This window comes from Symphodus melops (genome assembly GCF_947650265.1).
Source record: "Symphodus melops genome assembly, chromosome: 14".
NCBI lineage: Eukaryota > Metazoa > Chordata > Actinopteri > Labriformes > Labridae > Symphodus > Symphodus melops.
In genome coordinates, this window is record NC_136704.1 from 10,377,036 (window position 1) to 10,394,595 (window position 17,560).

Below are 17,560 nucleotides of genomic sequence, written 5' to 3' on the forward strand. Positions count from 1 at the left end.
CTGCAGGCGGGAAACTCTCAATTCTATTGGTTAACGGATGATTCTAGACAACCTCTTCGGCGTCTGCCTCGTTCCTATTGGACAATCCCACTCGAATTTCCGGTTCCGAAAAGTACATTTGCCACTAACTGGGTAACATATCTGTCTATCATCTCTGTCTCAATAGACCGGCAATGCCAATTGTTAAGTTAATTAATTCTAGGCACATACGATTGGGATATAAATTGTCTACCCAAGTATGACTTCACTGATCTTTGAAGTTTGCCAGTCAGGGGAAATATACATAATTTAAACCCTTCCCACAAGAAGCAGTGCCTCAATGGTACTGCAATAACACATGAGCTTTGTTGTTCAACTGATTTTATTTCTTTTTCTGTATATCAAAGAAAGCATAATGGAGACCAAACACAAAAAAAGGCAGGTACAAGTGAGGGAAAAAAAACGCTTAATCAAAAGTCTAACGATTTATAACAACACTGCCACTATTATTGTTCAATATTCAGAGGAATATCATACTGTTTTTGAGCAGAGAGGTGGCATTTAAAACCATTAATGATCAATAATCAAAAACAGTGATGAGTAGTAATGATAAATTGTATAAGTAGTAGTACTATAATAACAAGAGTGATAATCAAAGTGACAATGAAACATACAGGAATAAAAAGCAAATCTCCATAAAAACCTAGCTAGTTTGGACAGTGCAACACCACGTCTGTGTGCGTGTGTAAATCCCAGTCTCGAAGTTAAAGCACTTCAGTCCTCGCTTTACACACAAGAAACAGTTCCGATCAGGAGCACAAATTATTACTCAGGAAAGGACACTGTCACCGTCCTTGTTTCAGAAACCCCACCAAGTGACTCTTTTAAATTGTGTAAATGGCTGTGTTCATTTTGAAATGTCTGTAGCTTGTGCAAAAATTGTGGACTAGTGCAAGTGTCAAGCCGTGGGATGTTCTACAGTTTGCATTAACAAACACCTCACCTGCTCTCTGTCGACCTCAAGATTGCTTTTTGGTATTTGAATGACAGAAAGCAAAGGGAGGATTACTTTGGAATATCAGTTATTTTATATATTTCTTTACAAAAGTTCAGGTTTTAGTTTTGCATTTAGTTAAAACTATCAATAGTAACATTAATATACAACTTAAATTGAAGGAATACATCTTTAGTATGTTACGTGTCCTTCAGCACAGCACCATCTCATTAGCTCAGTCAATACGTTTCCCAATTTGCTGCAAAGATTTGAGTATTCCTCAAGTCCCTTAAGGATGCGAGGAATACCCAACCTACTCCCTTTTGATGGTTTCCAGATATAAGATCTAATTTAACAGCACATACATTGAACTCTTAACTCTGTATCAAAACTGGAAGAAAAAGGAAAAGTAGAGAACAGCCAATTTTCAAGCTCTGGTATTTTAAGAGACTTGGCTGCTGACCTAAATAAAATCTTTTAAACCGGTTTAATTGCTTACATTGTCATTTGTATAAATATTGAATTAATATAATGAATTCTTCAGTTTTCTTTTGCACAGTATTCATGAAGAAGAAAACTGTAAATGTGATAAATTTATCTGACCCTTGGGGCCGGATAAGGATAAAATTTATTCCCCCACATTACTAGGTATAACCTGGGCATTCATTTATGAACCTGGTGGTGTTTCTTTTTAAGGCGCTCTTATATCCCACACCAACAATTTTTTTTTAAACCCCAGATAGTTTGAAGAGTTGCATTTCAAAATGACATTCACCATTTGAAGAGAAAGTAAAATCCACAGGATCAAAACAATTTGTTGTAAAAAAAAAACCAAAAAAAAAACAAGATAGTTGGTGATGATAGTCCTTGGCCAGGAGAATGCTGACAACAAACAGGAGTTATTTCCCCCATGGTGGACATAAAAGCATTTTGGAACAGAGCTCTTCATGTTAATACCCACGCCTGCCTCTCGCAGATTATGCTCGCACCTAAAACAGGTCTCAGAATAGCAAAAACCAATTTATTTCACGTGATTTATATTAAGGCATCCAACATGCATTAATGCATCTTTTCATAAAAAAAGACACTTGCATTAGAATGCTTCAAACTATGTAAAATGTGTCAAAGTGCAGTATGCCAAGACTGTTCCCTCAGCCTCTCTTTTTGCCCTGTGTATTTGGATTGTCATGAAAACTATCAACGTGTAAATGGGGACAAGTCAACAGCCCTGCTCTCTATCTAGTACCTTTTTCTCATATCCCAAATAAGTAGACGCAACACTCTTCAAACCAAGTTAGCAAAGTAAAAAGGTGACAGTCCAGACCAGTTCATCCTCTCCCAATGGTTCAGTCCAGTTTTTTTTCTCCAAGCGTTCTGCTCCCTAAAAGTGAGTAGGCGTGAGAAAACAATTCCACAGGAGCAATCTGGGAGTCATTAATGCAAGTATTTCATGTTATTATCCCAAAAGGTGTTTGCAGGCATTCTTTCAAATTGCCACTTCCAAAGAGGAAACACCGATGCGAACAGTTCAAGCGTGGCAAGTTAAATGTCGTAACAAATTATAGGAAGGTCATTGACGTAATATATAACCACAGACTTGGGACCAAAAAAGTTTGGATAAAGTGGTGAGGGTTGAGGGAGACTAGAGATGTGTTCATCACTTTTGAGACAGTCACTCAAAGTGTGAAGCAGCATGGAAACAGTCTGCGGATGGATTAGGTACCAGGTGGACCTAGAGTAATGTAGTTCAGTGAAGGTCGAGCAAGAGACAGCGGATGCAGTGGGAGCCAACTTGAAAAACCAAAAACATTAGTTTTTGAGGGTTAGTGCTCAAATTTATTTATTAAAATCTAGGATCCCAAATGGGTCCAAGAATGTCAGTGTGCAGACCCATCCCAATTTGAGTCTCTAGCTGCTGGTAGTTTTCGGTGTAGGTGTCTCAATAACCATCTCCCCTATGGAACTAGAACCAGTACTTGATACTGGAGTAGACTGAGAGACCTGTGATCCCTGCACAGCACTGCCAGGTCCACCATTACTCGTTCCATTCTTGTTGACAAGTGTTGATGGTTGGCCAAAATTGGTTGTTCTCAGGGTTGCCAGATGTCGTGACGAGAAGACATGGGCCCTCGCCGCAGCTCGAGATTCAAATGAGACACTGCAGGCTTCGCAGCGGCCTGTCAGGGTCTCCTTCTGCGCTGCCTGGCCGGCCACTGGGGAAGCTGGAGTTTCATTAACCGTCAGCTGAACTGGTTTGGGCAGGATGGGCCGATTTGCTTTGAGAGCGTTGTACTGCAGGTAACTTCCTGAACTCATGTCCACCTTCCCACCTGACAGAGGAGACTGGGAACGGTAAGGTAGGGTAGATAGAGCGTTGGGTGGGCAGGACCAGAGAGTAGAGAGGGAAAAAGTTGAATTACTATCCTTTGATGACAACAATTTGTTACAGATTTCACTGAATGTGTAATATTGAAGCTCACGACAGAATTTCCTCATGCACAATTCACCAAACCTTTTTAAGAATAAAATATTCCCTTAAGGTAATTATCTCTAAATAATTACATTTTTACATTCTTAAAATTAGGCATTTCTGTAACTCAATTTTTTTTTTTTTTACTAATGTAAAAAGGAAATACCCCAAACTATTGCTGATTCATCTGCATTTGTTTTCACATTGCAACAAATTCAACTTTTAGAGTACAGTAAAAACTAGTTAGCCTAGTGTAGTTTATACATTTTCTGAAAGATCTGCAGTCACAAACTGCAGATCCCTGCAAAAATCCATCAAGAAAATAACTTCCCCCTTCCACCCCTAACTATGCATTACATCTTAAAGATTTTATTACCATTTGTTTTAAATCATTAATTGCATGTTATATATATTTTTTAAAAATATCAATACGTATGCCAATGTTTCAAGCCCGATAGCCATAAAACAAAAACAAGGCTTCTTTTCTTTGGTGAGCTAGCATACATTACATTAATGTAATTCTGTACAAAGGTCTTTCAAAAACACAGTGGAGGAAGTCTTTACACCCACTTACAATTTTCTCTTGCTGCAGCCTCCAGCGCTTCTCCTTGGCTCTCGTGTTTTGGAACCAAATCTGAACCACCTTGAGCGGCAGATTGAGCTCATTGCCGATTGCCTCGCACTCCATTGCATTAGGGTGGGCACAGGTCTCATAGCAGGACTGCAGAATGGACAGCTGTAGGCAGGACAGGTGTGTGCGTGGTCTGCGGCTAGATGAATGGGGCAGAAAGCTGCTTTCTGATGGGCTTGATTTTGATATGACCGGGGTGGGGGGGATGGCCACTTTGCCAGAGCTTGGGGTATTTGGGCTGACTGGTGCAATGCTGGGGGTGGGAGGAGGGGGGATAGTACGAGGAGGCGTATGCGTGGGAAGAGCCAGTTGTTCTCTCGAAATAGTGTTGATCTTTATCGGTTTGGAGGACCAGTAGTGGACCCCGTTATGTTTTTGTGTTACCACATGTGAGGCATTTGTCCTATTGTTGATGGGTGTTGTGGGCAGTTTGGGCACCATACGGTTCGTGGTCCCTGGTCCATGACCCATCTCATCTTCATCGTCTTTCTCATCATCCGTCTTTTCTTCCTCACTCTCCTCTTCGACCTTTCGTTTCTGGGCAGGTCTTGGTGCAATGGGGATTGGATCCTTGGGTGGTGCTAAAAGGACAGGGGGGCTGACTTTCGGTGCAACTTTGACCATAGTGGCATTGCTGGTGGTTTCAAGTTTGGTCTTTGGCACTGCACAAGCACTGCTGCTCACAGGAGAGGCTGCGGTAGAAGACACAATTTCCTTTGGCTTGATGGGGACTGGGGCAATTTTCTTCAGCAAAGCAGGTTTGCCCAGCTCCTTCACAGGCTCTCTTTCTGTCTTAATGAGTGTGCGCACAATTGGTGTTGTTGTGATGCAACTGCTATTACTTTGAGGTGGCTTGTTCGAAAATATGGGTTTGGATAGAGGCCAGGTGAATTTAATAAGAGGTTTGCCAACTGCGGCCAGGGTCCCATCACTGATGAACCGGACCTCACCTTTACGTTCCCTTGCCCTCATGTTCTGGAACCAAATCTGAACAACCTTCTTTGGAAGGTGCACCCACTCTGAAATTTGTTCAAATTCGTGTTTCCCAGGGTTTGGGTCTTTGAAATAGCAGCCATACAGAATATCAAGTTGTTCCGCTTGAATGATGGTTCTTGAACGTCGCATGTCCCGATACCGCTTTCCTTTCGACTTCCTCTGCTGCTGCTCCTGCTCTCTCTCCTTCTCTCTCTCCTTTTCTCGCTCTCTTTCCAGTAGTGTAGCATTCACTTTCTCTGCTGCTCTCATGTAAATACTAGACTTTGCCATGTTGTTGCAGTTAACTAGACTCATACTGCTGTTAGAAGAGGACATGGCATTAATAGATTCCGGCTTCACCTGAACAACTACCAGACCTTTAGATGTGGGCCTTAAGCCAAGTCCGTCAAGCAACTGCCCCTTTTGTGCTGCAATTTTGTCAGCCAGAGAGGATGAGGAGGAAGCATATTTTGAGTTGTTTTTCCCTATACTGAGATCCAGAGCTGACTCACAGTCACCACCATTCGACAGATAGTGAGACGTTTGGTTGTTGGAGGAAAAAGACTGGGAAAGGAGAGAGCCGGAGAAGCGTGTGATAATTGGTGGGTTAGGAAAGATTGGTGTCTTGTTCCTGTCTCCAACCATTGAAGGAGCAAGTGAGAGGACATACGGGCTGAGGAACTGGGCGGAAAAGGGAGCAAGAGACAAGGGAAGTGAGTGGAGAGCACCAGTTTGGATCTCAGTGTGGAGGAGCGAATTTGGAGGATCTGCTTGGGCCACCAGCTCCAGATCTACATCCGGGTCCTGTCTTTCCTTTTTAATCTCCACCTCGTCATGCTCAAACTCCCCTTTCCGCTTTTTCCTCTGGGACCTCTGATCCCCTTCTCCTTCCTCATCTTCATATTCATCCTCTGCATCAGAAAGAAACACCGTAGTGGAGCGGAGGACCTTTCCTCCAACTGACGCCTTATTACCATGGACCTCCCACTGAGCTTCATCTTTAAGTGGGCTTTCAGTAGCCTCCCTTGCCAACCCAATCTGACTTTCCTCATCAGACACAATGACAGAGGTATATACCTCATTTTCTGAGTCAGAAGTCAGACAGGAATCTATCTGACCCTCCCTTCCCAAATATCTATGTCTATGTTTCCCTCGTGTACTGGACAAGTCTATTGCCTGACTACCAAATGCTTCAGCATCATCCTCGCCTTCTGCAATGATCAGTGACCTTTCTTCGTCATCAAAGTCATTGTCAGAACTTTGGGAATGCCTCGTAAGTCCTGCCAAACCTTGCAGATTTTCTGTCTCTCTCTGTTTCTGTTTAGCATTTCGGGCCTGGCTCAACCACCTGCGTACCTCTCCCTCAGACAAACCGACTTCTCGACCGAGGGCCTCACAGTCCTCGTGTGGTGGACTTGCAGCATCAGCCTCACTACGCGATTCAAAGAATGCCCAAAGAACTTCCATCTGGAACTCGGTCAGTGTTGGAAGGTCTATATACATGGATCCCTTTGTATAACAATGGGGTCGGCTTTGTTTGTTGGTTAAGGCATTTGTACTTGGGCTGGATTTTGGGGTTCCAAGGGAGCCACAAGGGCTAGTGCTGGATTGGGATTTTCGAGGAGTAGAATCAGGGCTAAGTGTAAGGTTTAAATGTATTGGACTGAGGCTCGAGTTACTGGGCACTGATGCAGAAGGCGAGACGTTCTTATTCTGGAGACTCCTCTCGGTTTCCACTGGGGAGAGATTGAGGCAAGCTGCTTTGTCACCTTCCAGTTCCAACGGATTAGTTGAAGTTTCTCCATCTGTTGTGCTGTCCATGTGTGCTTTCTCATCGCCTTCATCATTCTCAACCTTCACTTTGCTTTCTGTATTTGGACACTGTGCAAATTCTTTACCCTTATCATCCTTCTCTGTGGTACAGTTCTTCTTGTCCTTGGTCTGGTCTTCAGCCATCTCATCAAGTTCCTGCTTTTCTTGTTCTTTCTCAGTCTTCATAGTCTCGTCTTGCCCATCAAGGAAGTGCTGTGTGTTTGTTGGGAATCCTGCAGATGGCCACTGGTTCTGTAAGCTGTTAAGTCTTTGGGTTAGAAGAGCTTGCTGGGCTGTACTGAGACCTACGAATGGCACACACTGGGTAAGGAGCTGGCCTTGCTGGTTTTCTTGATGCTGCTGGGTTTGGGCTTGGAGCCCGTTTAAGATCAAGGGCAAGACCATTTGAGGCTGAGGCACAAGCTGAGGCACGGTGGCACCAGGAGCAGCACCGGCCGCAAATAGGGAAGGAAGGAGGGAGTGCGAGAGGGTGCTTGGACTGGATGTGAGCAGGGTGAGAAATGCAGAAACCGCCTGAGCTGAGGCCACAGGGGAGGTAAGTAGGGGGGGAGCTACTTGAGAAGTCGGGAGCTGCTCTCTATCTGATGCCGAAGTCACCATCAGTGTCCCAGGAGCAACACAGTTAGTGGTGTTGACCAACTGGTTAGTTCCACTTCCAGACGTTGTCACTACAGTTGTGGCGCTACCTCCCAGACTTGCGGTGGCTACTGCGTTGTTTGCAGCATTTGCATTTCTGCTGCGAGACTGGTGCAAGACAGATTTCATATGGCTCTCCAGAGTGATGGCATGATTGTAAGAGACTCGACATATAGCACACTGGTAGGGTTTGTTTGATATATATGGCCGAGATAGGACCGGCACGGAGAGCGCTTGACTCTCATTTTCACTGGCTTGTTTAGAAGCGCCTGTTGTCATCTTCTGAATATGGGCTGCAGAGTTGTAATGCACACTCAGGGCAGTTCTGCTGGAAAATGTTTCCAGACAAGCATTGCATTTGAACCGGGAGTTATTCTCAGCTGGCGCACCATTTTTTCCGACAGACTTTTCACTGGGGTCTGAAACTTCGGTGTTTTCAGTTGCATTTTGCTGTTTGGCTCTTTTAGGTGGATTTCCCTCATCTTCTGGCCCTAGCTCATCGTCACCTCCCTCCTGTTCTATTGTTCTCTTGTCTTCCATCTCTGTGTCTCCAAGCATCTGGGTAGCGTCTGCACTCTCACCAGATTGGTGGAGGTCTGAAGTGACGTCTTCGGTGTTCTTCAATTGTGAGGATACTGCATCTGATGAATTAAAAGCATGTTTAACTTATTTTGTAATACACCGAGTTCTTACTTAAGACACACACATACATTTACAATCTGGATTTGATCCCAACTCACACGATTTGCAATTTTCATTCCAAATGCATTTTTCTAATTTCCCTTCTGAATGTAACCATTCTTCCTTTTACCCAGTTTTTAAATGTACAACAGCAGAACTGAGGATTTTGTCAGTCAAAACAAAAGTCATGTCACAGAGCAATGATTTTAGACATTTAGTGAGCTAAAGTTAGCCCCACCTCAGCTCACAGCCAAGCCAGCAACTCTACAGAGCATAAGAGACTAATCTGCAAGATTTCTGGAACCGTTTGATTTGGAGACCTGTAGAATAACTTGGGGTCATCTCTGAGGATTTTATTGATTTACAGTGTGCATACACAATATTTCACCATCTAAAGAGTAGAAATACCAAAATACTTTCGCTATCAGATGTGAAAACACGATGGTAGTTGATCATTTTACAGTTGACATTATAGAACAGGAAATCATCAAGGATATGCCAAAAACTGAAAAAGAAAAAAAAGGGATGTAGAGAGGGAGTGAGGGAAGGAAGGAAGCAGCACAGATAAGAAAAAGGAGAAATTGGGAAATAAAATATAACCTTCTTCTTGTTCACCTAGGTTATGTCCTGCAGAACAAACTAGCATGGCCACACTACCCTTTAGGAAAAAAGCAGGTTTTGTGTAAATGCAGCCAGTGCCATGTTTCATCCTGCCAGCTGTATGTGGCCTGTCTGCTCTGCCCTAAGTCAAACTAAAACAACTTGTATCCAATCACAACCTGACAGACATTTCTCCTTTCCTGGTCAGCAATTACCAACACTTTAAAAAGAGGCTTTAGTGTTTAATTCAGATGTACGGATTATACTGTGGCATCTGTTGCAGACACGCACACTACAGATGAAAGTGAGAGAGAGAGACGTCACTACTCTATTACATTTTATATTTCAGACCTAACCTGGGGATTGATACTGTAGGTTACACACGACTCTTCAGCTCTGAAAATAAGACAGAGTACATTTAAGAGTGAGGGGAGATTCCCAGCACAGACAGACACGGGCCTTACACTTAAAGTATGCTATAAGTGTTATGTGCATGTTTATACAGGTTACATTTCAGAAAATGTGACTCACTGTCTCTTTAAGAACAATTAACAGTAATACAAATGTGTAAATAAGTGTTTTGTCAAATCTTATGCACGAGCACCATGTGCAAATTGTTCTCAAATATGCGTGCCTCAGATTTCTTTATGCCTTGGTATTTCATATCCTTTAAAAATAACAGTCATCCTTAAAACAGATTATTTTGCTAATAAAAGATGCTGCAGATGTATCACAGTTATCGGTTCAACTCCCTGTGATCAAAACCATTGTGGAAGCACGTGTCACACTTACCTGCAAACTTGGGTGCATACTTGTCTTCTTCTTCTCCTCCCTTGGTGGCCTGTTTCAGAACAGCCTGTCAAAAGAAAATGAAAAGAAAATGTCAACAAAATTCCCAAAGCAAACTTTACTTTTGGATGAGCTAAATACTTTGTTGATTTGGAGTAGCTTAACTTTTGGGCGTGACAGAGATGTGCGGTGATAGAACACAAAAAGCCACCCGGGCTAGCCTTTAATTTGCAAATGATCCTTAAGGCATAAATTTAGCCGCCTTTGATCAATTTACCCTATATCATTACACTTTCAATTCTAAACTGCATAGACCCGTTAATAACAGTGTGCTCACTGAGGCATTTTTTTATATTCATTTATTTTTTGTCCAATTATCAAATTCTTTCTGCTCGACACATTTGGTAATTTGTTAATCCCATCAATTAAAAACAGACGATCAACATAATGAAAACTTTAGCCATGTCTGCAACAGTGAATTCCCACAATTTTCATGAGAGACTGAAAAAACCTAATCCTCAGCAGTCACAACTAAAAATTCTCTGTCAGTATATTAACCAAATATTTGGTAACGTAAATATTCATATATACATTGCCCTGGTTGCATCTCTTCCAAAGAATACTACTTTGTTAAGAGGAGTTTCTTTGGATAATCAACGTACTTGGGGAATTTGGGCTACTGTAAATAAACAGCCAAAATGCCCTTTTCAATTGGCACTTAATTTGACAACTATTCTTAGAGGAGATCCTTCCTCATATATTAGCACACATACAACTAAGTGCAGTCATTGTAACATACACAAAATACAATGCAGTCTTCCTGAAGTTTATTCCACTTTTTTGTTTGCATTTTCCTTTCTCTTTTTATTGCATTAAGTGTCAGTGAAAGTCAGTTTGTGTCACTCATTGTTTCTCTTTGCTAATCACCTCGTGGTGATCTGATAAAAACTCTTAAAAAAGGTCTTTATCTCCATTTCCGACAAAAACAAGTTGATCAAAATTGGTTTAAACAACACCAAAAACACTTTAAAAACGTGTTCACTGTTTACTGCAGAGCTCCTGTAGGATATTAAACATTTTTTAAACAACAGTAAGAACATGCAGGCTGCAATTGGAATCAGTAAGCATACACATAATTAATGTACGCTACTTTACAGAGTAGATAACATTTAAGTGGGCATAGCCATAGTGAGAGAAAAATGTGTGAAGACTAAGAACATGGATTATGACCTTGGAAACCTTATGATATATATTGTGGTTATACTTACAATGTCCAGCAGTCTGTCGACACAAGATTGAAGCACACTGTGCTGCTCAGTGAGATGAAGAGACAGGGACGATCTGTCAAGTTGTCCTTTTTGGCACAGGGGGCACAGCCACTCGGCCTCCCGATTGCTTTCACTGCCGACTGTCTCTCCAGACTCCTCCTGACACAACAAAGGGTGGTTGTTAGAGAATCCTTATCATAAATAATTACAGTGCTGCACAAGGAATGCCTTAAACATATGAAGAAATTAAAAGGAGCTTAAAAAGGGAGTTGTATTAAATTGATTTTTGTGTGTTGTTTCAGCACCTGAGTTAGGTTAACAAAATGTATCACTGACTAAAATGACTGAAGCCAAAGCTTGAGTGCAGAATCTATAGCTTTGAAAGGTCACTAAACATGTTAGTTGTCTGCAAACTTAACAGAAAACTTTAGACCTGTAGAGACAGTCGGCCCAATATCTATTTGTTAATGGCTTCTTATAAATACTTTATTAATATATAATAAAACCTTCAAGCTATGGCGCTACATGGCCTTACTTATGCTGAATTATCACTGATGATATTGAGCAGACTGCAGGTGCTTATATAATTACCTATTAACTTAATTACCTTATAACAAAACCCTTAAACAGTCAGGTTTTCTTTTACAACAGAAGAAAGAAACCTCAGATTGATTACTCTGGTGTAACGATATTTGTGGAGGAGTTCACAAAATGGTGTCTGGTATGTCAGAATCATATTAAACACATACATGGGAATTTTAAATATGGACTGTGTTGTGAAGAAGTGTATACAAAACACAAAGTTTGATCTGAATCTCACAGCTGCACACAACACCTTCAGCTAAACAATAATATTACATGTATAGATGAATTGTAATAAAAGCTGAATATTGTCAAGCTGTGCTCAGACTAGATCATATGCATTACGTGTATTGGTTGACAATCATTAAACTTAAATCATGAAATAACATGTGGTCATTATAAGAAAATATGAGACATCAACAGTCCTATCAAATTGCTCCCAAATGTAGTTTTAGAGGAAATCAAAAGGCAGCCAGTGAGGTTTTCTTTTTCCACACAGCTTGCATGCATTCAAAGCCAGAGATGTAATTCATGTCCACGAGGAGAAATACCAACACAGCTACAGTCCCTACTTCCTCGTCATGCCAATTAGCAAGCTAGTATCGGATCTACGACTACAGAGTATCTCGACAAGTATGCAGAGTGTATATACTGTCACGACATTTATAAGTACACGACATGATAAAACTATAGGTGACCTTTAATCAGCTAATTAACCAACAGTCTAATTAGCTATGCCGAAACGAGATGAATCAATTAGCTAGCGAGCTAGTTTGAGATGCGCCCCCCCCCCCCTTTAACGACGCATTATAATGGTTAGCTGGTAGTTTTCTGAAAATAATCCTGCAGTGGTCGGTAGTCACTTCTTCGAAACTGCAAAAAGCCAGGACAGGCGTCAGCTTAATCACAGAGTCGGCTGAACGGTCCCTAAATTAAAACAAAAAACAAAAGCTAATAACACTCGTATCACTTCGCTAGCTAGCCTGTTAGCTGGCAGAGATAATTAAACTGTCTGCACTCCTCTGCCAGCTCAAACACGACAAATACACCGACGAGGAGTTTATCCAGAGATACCGAAGCTTCAGGGCAGAAACCCCGGCCTCGAGTTTTCTCCTTACCCCTCTGATTGTGGGCTTCAGACCGGGCATGTAGTGCTGCACCGCCCGCCGCTCAACAGCGCAGATGGAGGCCTAGCCGGACTAAAGCCATTTAATTAATGAAGGTGGGCTCCGTTTACAGATGTGTTAGAAAACACTCGCACCCCCTCCTCCCTCGCCGCCCAGCACACCGCATTTTGACAAGTCCGAGTGCCTAATCCACATTTTAAACACCGACAACGGCACACATGTCTATTTAAACTATCATTACAGCAGCTTTTAAGTAGTAATTGGCGACAGAGTTAAGAGCTTTTAAAGCGACTTGAAGCGGAGTACGTGCGCCGAGGTCGACGATGGGGGGTGGTGGAAGGAGAGAGAGCAGGCGAAAACAGCCGAGAAGCAGGAAAAAAAGTTTGGGATTTAATGTAGGATTTCTATAAGGGATCGGATTGGTATTGGACACGATCCGTCGTTCACTCTTCTCGCTCAAATCAGCACAATTAAGCGCTCGCGGATGACGTTTAATTAAGTTCAGAGCAATCAGCTAATGCGTTTTACCTGCATGGTCGCCGCTCCAGCACGCGCGCACACACACACACACACACACACGGCTCCTCAGTAGCTCATCAGAAGTGAAAAGTTTTCTTGCCTGCCCTCCCTCTCTCTCTCTCTCTCTCTCTCTCTCTCTTTCTCTCTCTCTCTCCCTCTCTCCCTCTCTCACTCGCTCTCTCTCTCTCTCTCCCCTCCCTCCCTTCATTCCCTCTCTCCTTCCCCTCTTCCCTCTAGTAAACAGACCACAGCTCCCCCCAAGGCTGATTGCTGACATTCAGAAGGGACAAACACGGCGATCAAATCCCTTATGTAACCCTGCTGATATTAGACATATTAGATAGTATTAATATAAAGCACGAGGCGCCGATTATTTATCAGCCGGTCATAATTTGACGAGTTAAAATCATTACGTTTATATTTTATTCCTAAAAAGTGTGTGGATTTCTACCCGTCCCTGCATTAAAGGTGAATTAAAAAAAAAAAAAAAAAGAGTCCCCATTCTGTCACCTTGATATGTCAAAAAGAGCGCAAGGAGTTAATTGAAGCTGAATAATAAAGATGTGAGCGCGTGGGCTCGGCTCAGCAGTCGCACGCGCACGGTTCATGACATGTTTCAATCAAACGAGAGGTGTGGTGTGCGCATCAACACAGTATGAGGAATAAATATTTATGAGGCTGAGGAGATTAAAACTGCACCATCTGTATGCCTCTGCGTTACTGGGACAGGAAGTGAGGTTCCTGAACACCCATATAGGTGTCTCTAATTGCGCCTGTGCAAAATAAACTTCGCTTTAATGACAAGTGACGACCAGTACTTACCTACAAGTACATTTTTGAAGCCGAATTATTTGGATTTGAAAGACTTGGCTTTTGGAGGTTTGTGCGAGGTTTGCTCTTTTCGTAAATTGTGATTTGAAGGCGCTGTGTCGCAGTAAAGGGAATTTGAATAACAGCAGCAGACAGTGCTGAATCATTTCTATCTTAGTATAATAAAACACACGCCTGCGTGTCATGTTGAGTTTCCAGTTTGGTGCAGTTATGTTTCGTGGAAATTAATAACAAACAGAAAAGGTACACTATAACCTGTACTGTGCGACAGAGTTGAAACATCGTATTAAGTATGTATTTTTTTGTAACATATTTTACAATGAACACAACTTTAACTAAGTCCCTTAAGCTTTTAAGCAACACATTGTTTGGGCTGCTCGATTACGGCAAAAAAAAAAAAAAAAAAAAAAAGCCTGATCTTTATGATTCTGATTGATATTGAGAATTGAGATCATGATTTATTAAAAACGGTTTCTCATAGATTTAACAATATCTGCATCACATGCATTTATTAAACTTAAACACTCTTCACACTTAAAAAAGCAAGTCATAAATGACTAATAAGAAAACAATAATGTATGATAATAATTATTAATGAATGCATATAAATCTATTGACCCTGCTTTTGAGTTAGAGGTGATGTACACTTGTGGCCAAAATATAACAACGAGCTCAATAATTCTTTAATCCTAATTATCTTGTTTTTATGATTGCGTGAAGCCAAAATCATGACTGAACAAAATCTTGAATAACTTCCCAGCCCTATAAACTGTTATGGTTGATATCATTTAATGCAGGTCTCTTGTGTTGATCTTATTTTGTCCTTTCAGATGAGCGTTGAAGTGGAAAGAAAATTTCTGTGCAATGCGGACATTCTGAAAACACTGGAAGAGACTGACAGTGTGTATGACTTTTCCACACGTTGATTTCATGTGTAAATTTAGAATTTCATAATTTAACTGATACTGTGATCTAAGCCAACACTGCAACAGCTTGCTCTGAATTGTCTATATAAGATCCCATTGTGCTCATCATTAACTCTTTGACCCTCTTCTCTGACTCAGCAACATGTGTTGGACAGCACCAGTTTAAGGACCAGTACTTTGACAGCCCCAACTTTGACCTGACGTTAAAAGACGTGTGGCTGCGTAAACGAAAAGAATGCTGGGAACTCAAGTGCCCAACAACAGAGGAGACAAGTGGAGAACAATCAAAAACAGCAGCCCTGTGTACTCGCTACAAGGAGATAACCAATCTCCCTGAAATTCAACTTCATGTGAAAGAGATCTTAAAAGATGTTTTTGAGGACACGGAGAAATCATCCTCATTGGAGAACGAGTCTTGGCAGAGTAAAATGAATCTGGTGTGCTTTGCAGAGTTTACAACTGTACGGCGGTCGTTCATTTTAGAGGATGGAGTGCGCATAGATCTGGACCAAGCTGATTTTGGCTACCATGTGGGAGAAATAGAGGTCCTCGTTCCAGAGGAAGGAGATGTGCAGTCTGCTCTGGAGAAAATTGAAAGAACAGCTAGAAAGCTCGGTGAGTAAAAAAGCTGTCAAACCTTATATTCATTAGACATTTTGCACGTCATTAATAATATTAATGAAACTGATTGCAAATGTGCCATTCATTGACCTTTCCTCAAAAGTCATGCATACATCTTATTCTTCCTCACAGGTGTGACTGGTGACCAGCGAGTCGAGGGTAAAATGAGTGTTTACCTCAAGAGAAATAATCCAGAGCACTATGCAAAGCTACTGAGCGCACACATTTTGTAAGAGGCACTTCAGATGATCTGTTAAAAAAAAAAGCAGATGAATATCTTTAAGACATGTTTAATATTTGTAAAGCTGTGATAGCTTTCATCATACCACAATCCTTTGACTTTTAAACTCTAGATTCAATTTTGGTTGTCATTACAACCTTCAGTGAAATTTATTTCTTTTTTTTAGATTTATGTTTGGGGTTTTTTGGGCTTTATTATAGGGATAGGACAGTGGATAGAGCCAGAAATCAGGGAGAGATAAAGAGTGGGGAATGACATGCAGGATAGAAGCCACACGCTGGATCATTACAGTCTCTGCACACTAACCACCATACTATACCGGCGCCTCAAACTTTCTTTAACTTATGTAGCGTATGCACTACAGTTATGTTTGAATCTGGCTGTAAAATAGAGAGTATGATATGAACTGTGAATTCTGGAAACACAAGGATTGTCATACTATGTATTCAACATTCATGATACTGTGTTGTCCTTAAAGGACAGATGATTAAATATAAACACTCCCAGTCGAACAGTAGATGACTCTGTTTTTAACTCCATCCACTGGGGACTAACTTATATAGCTATTATTTATTTTGTACTATATTATTGTCGTTGTTATTAAGGGTGTTCCATGGTCTGTGACTATAAGGTGGATTTGAGACTTTTCACTATTGTCTTTCTAGTTTTGATTGACTGATTAAATCTGTGTATTACATTGTTTATAAACTAGGATTTGTTGGGCAAAACACCTTTTTTCAGCATCAATTTAAAGATATGAAATATATGACAAAATCAGCTATTAAAACATTGCAACAACTTGAAAAAGTCTCTCTCTGTTTAGTCTGAATGTAACCACTATACTGACTACAACAGTGTCTGCATGATTATGAAAGTCTCAGGGATATTGCTCTACAAGGACACACTTCACCACTTGCCCAACAAAAGAACAGCCAAAGAAAAAAAATACATTCTTGATTCTTCAACAAGAAATGTTGTGAAAAAATGAAATATTCTTCAACATAAAGATGTTTTTTGTTAAGGGACATCTGTTTAGATCAGTGTTTTATCTGTTCATTTGCAGAAATAGATAAGCTGCTGCACTAAATGACTCGTGTTTTTTGCAGCATGCTCATATTATGCCAGAAACATTAAATTGTAATTAGTATGCAGACACTGCAGGATTTAGTCTTCTCTGCAACATGCAGCACAAATTCTCTGTTAAAAAACTCCTGCAGTACTTTGGTGTTCACGTTTCTTGATGCCTCAATTAACAGTGAGAAACCACAATGAGTTACCACAGTCACACATTGATCAATGTCTTTAGTTTAAGGCTGTGCAGTGTGCTCACTCAGTAAGAAGTGAAGAATGAGGTTTAAGAGACGTTCAAATTAAAGGTCCTTTTGATTGTTCTGCAGGTCTAGTCTCTGTTGTACCAACACAAGCCCCTGTTTAGGAAAGCTTTGTCTGGATACATTGTGAGCACATACACACAAAAACATAAATAACATTATACAAAAGGCATATCCACCCAGAGAGAAATGATACAATATAACCCTGTATATCAGTGCTCACTGCTTCTGTATATCAGTGTGCATTCTGATTTAGGAAAGAAGGTTAAAGACAATGGAGCTTAACTTCATGGCAGACTGCATCCATTTGTTACAATTAATAATAAACTAAACTTAATCAGAAACAAAAAAATAAAATAAAAAAGATTCAGTTTAAATATAATTACAAGTAATAATCATGTATGAGTGAATAATGTGGAAAAAAAAGACCTTTCAAAATTGATATCTTAAAAAATAACCATGCATGCTTATGAACCATGTAACCTTACAGAAGGTTTATTTTATTGAAAATACAAAAGGCTATACA

At 40.9% G+C, this 17,560-nt stretch overlaps 3 protein-coding genes across 4 annotated transcripts in view; 2 read left to right on the forward strand and 1 right to left on the reverse strand.

The window, feature by feature from the left end:
• The window catches only part of LOC306835344 (uncharacterized protein), a 116,322-nt gene that overhangs the window by 47,317 nt on the left and 51,445 nt on the right, over positions 1 to 17,560 (forward strand). The gene's annotated exons all lie outside the window — the stretch shown is intronic.
• zfhx2 (zinc finger homeobox 2) lies at positions 344 to 13,231 on the reverse strand. 2 transcript variants are annotated; one of them, XM_079361809.1, is made up of 5 exons: positions 13,094 to 13,231; positions 10,857 to 11,015; positions 9,592 to 9,655; positions 4,018 to 8,159; positions 344 to 3,316 (listed from the first exon to the last, which is right to left on the reverse strand). In XM_079361809.1, the coding sequence occupies exons 1-5, from the start codon at positions 13,097 to 13,099 to the stop codon at positions 2,882 to 2,884; spliced, it is 4,806 nt and encodes a 1,601-aa protein (XP_079217935.1). In that variant the 5' UTR covers positions 13,100 to 13,231; the 3' UTR covers positions 344 to 2,881. The 2 variants fall into 2 exon arrangements, with proteins under 2 accessions (XP_079217935.1, XP_079217934.1); XM_079361808.1 differs by lacking the exon at positions 13,094 to 13,231 and adding an exon at positions 12,557 to 13,070.
• Positions 13,831 to 16,510, forward strand: thtpa (thiamine triphosphatase). The gene is made up of 4 exons (XM_079361819.1): positions 13,831 to 13,963; positions 14,746 to 14,815; positions 14,980 to 15,456; positions 15,595 to 16,510. Exons 2-4 carry the CDS (start codon positions 14,746 to 14,748, stop codon positions 15,693 to 15,695), a joined length of 648 nt encoding a protein of 215 aa, XP_079217945.1. The 5' UTR covers positions 13,831 to 13,963; the 3' UTR covers positions 15,696 to 16,510.

Excerpts from the sequence above, each read along its gene's own strand:
- zfhx2 (XM_079361808.1), bottom strand. The coding sequence starts at position 12,586 with ATGCCCGGTCTGAAGCCCACAATCAGAGGG. Across the intron at positions 11,016-12,556 it reads TGAAGCCCACAATCAGAGGG|GAGGAGTCTGGAGAGACAGT; the intron begins GTAAGGAGAAAA and ends TTGTTGTGTCAG. Across the intron at positions 8,160-9,591 it reads GTATGCACCCAAGTTTGCAG|ATGCAGTATCCTCACAATTG; the intron begins GTAAGTGTGACA and ends TTAATTCATCAG.
- thtpa (XM_079361819.1), top strand. The coding sequence starts at position 14,746 with ATGAGCGTTGAAGTGGAAAGAAAATTTCTGTGCAATGCGGACATTCTG. Across the intron at positions 14,816-14,979 it reads AACACTGGAAGAGACTGACA|CAACATGTGTTGGACAGCAC; the intron begins GTGTGTATGACT and ends TCTCTGACTCAG. Across the intron at positions 15,457-15,594 it reads AAGAACAGCTAGAAAGCTCG|GTGTGACTGGTGACCAGCGA; the intron begins GTGAGTAAAAAA and ends TCTTCCTCACAG.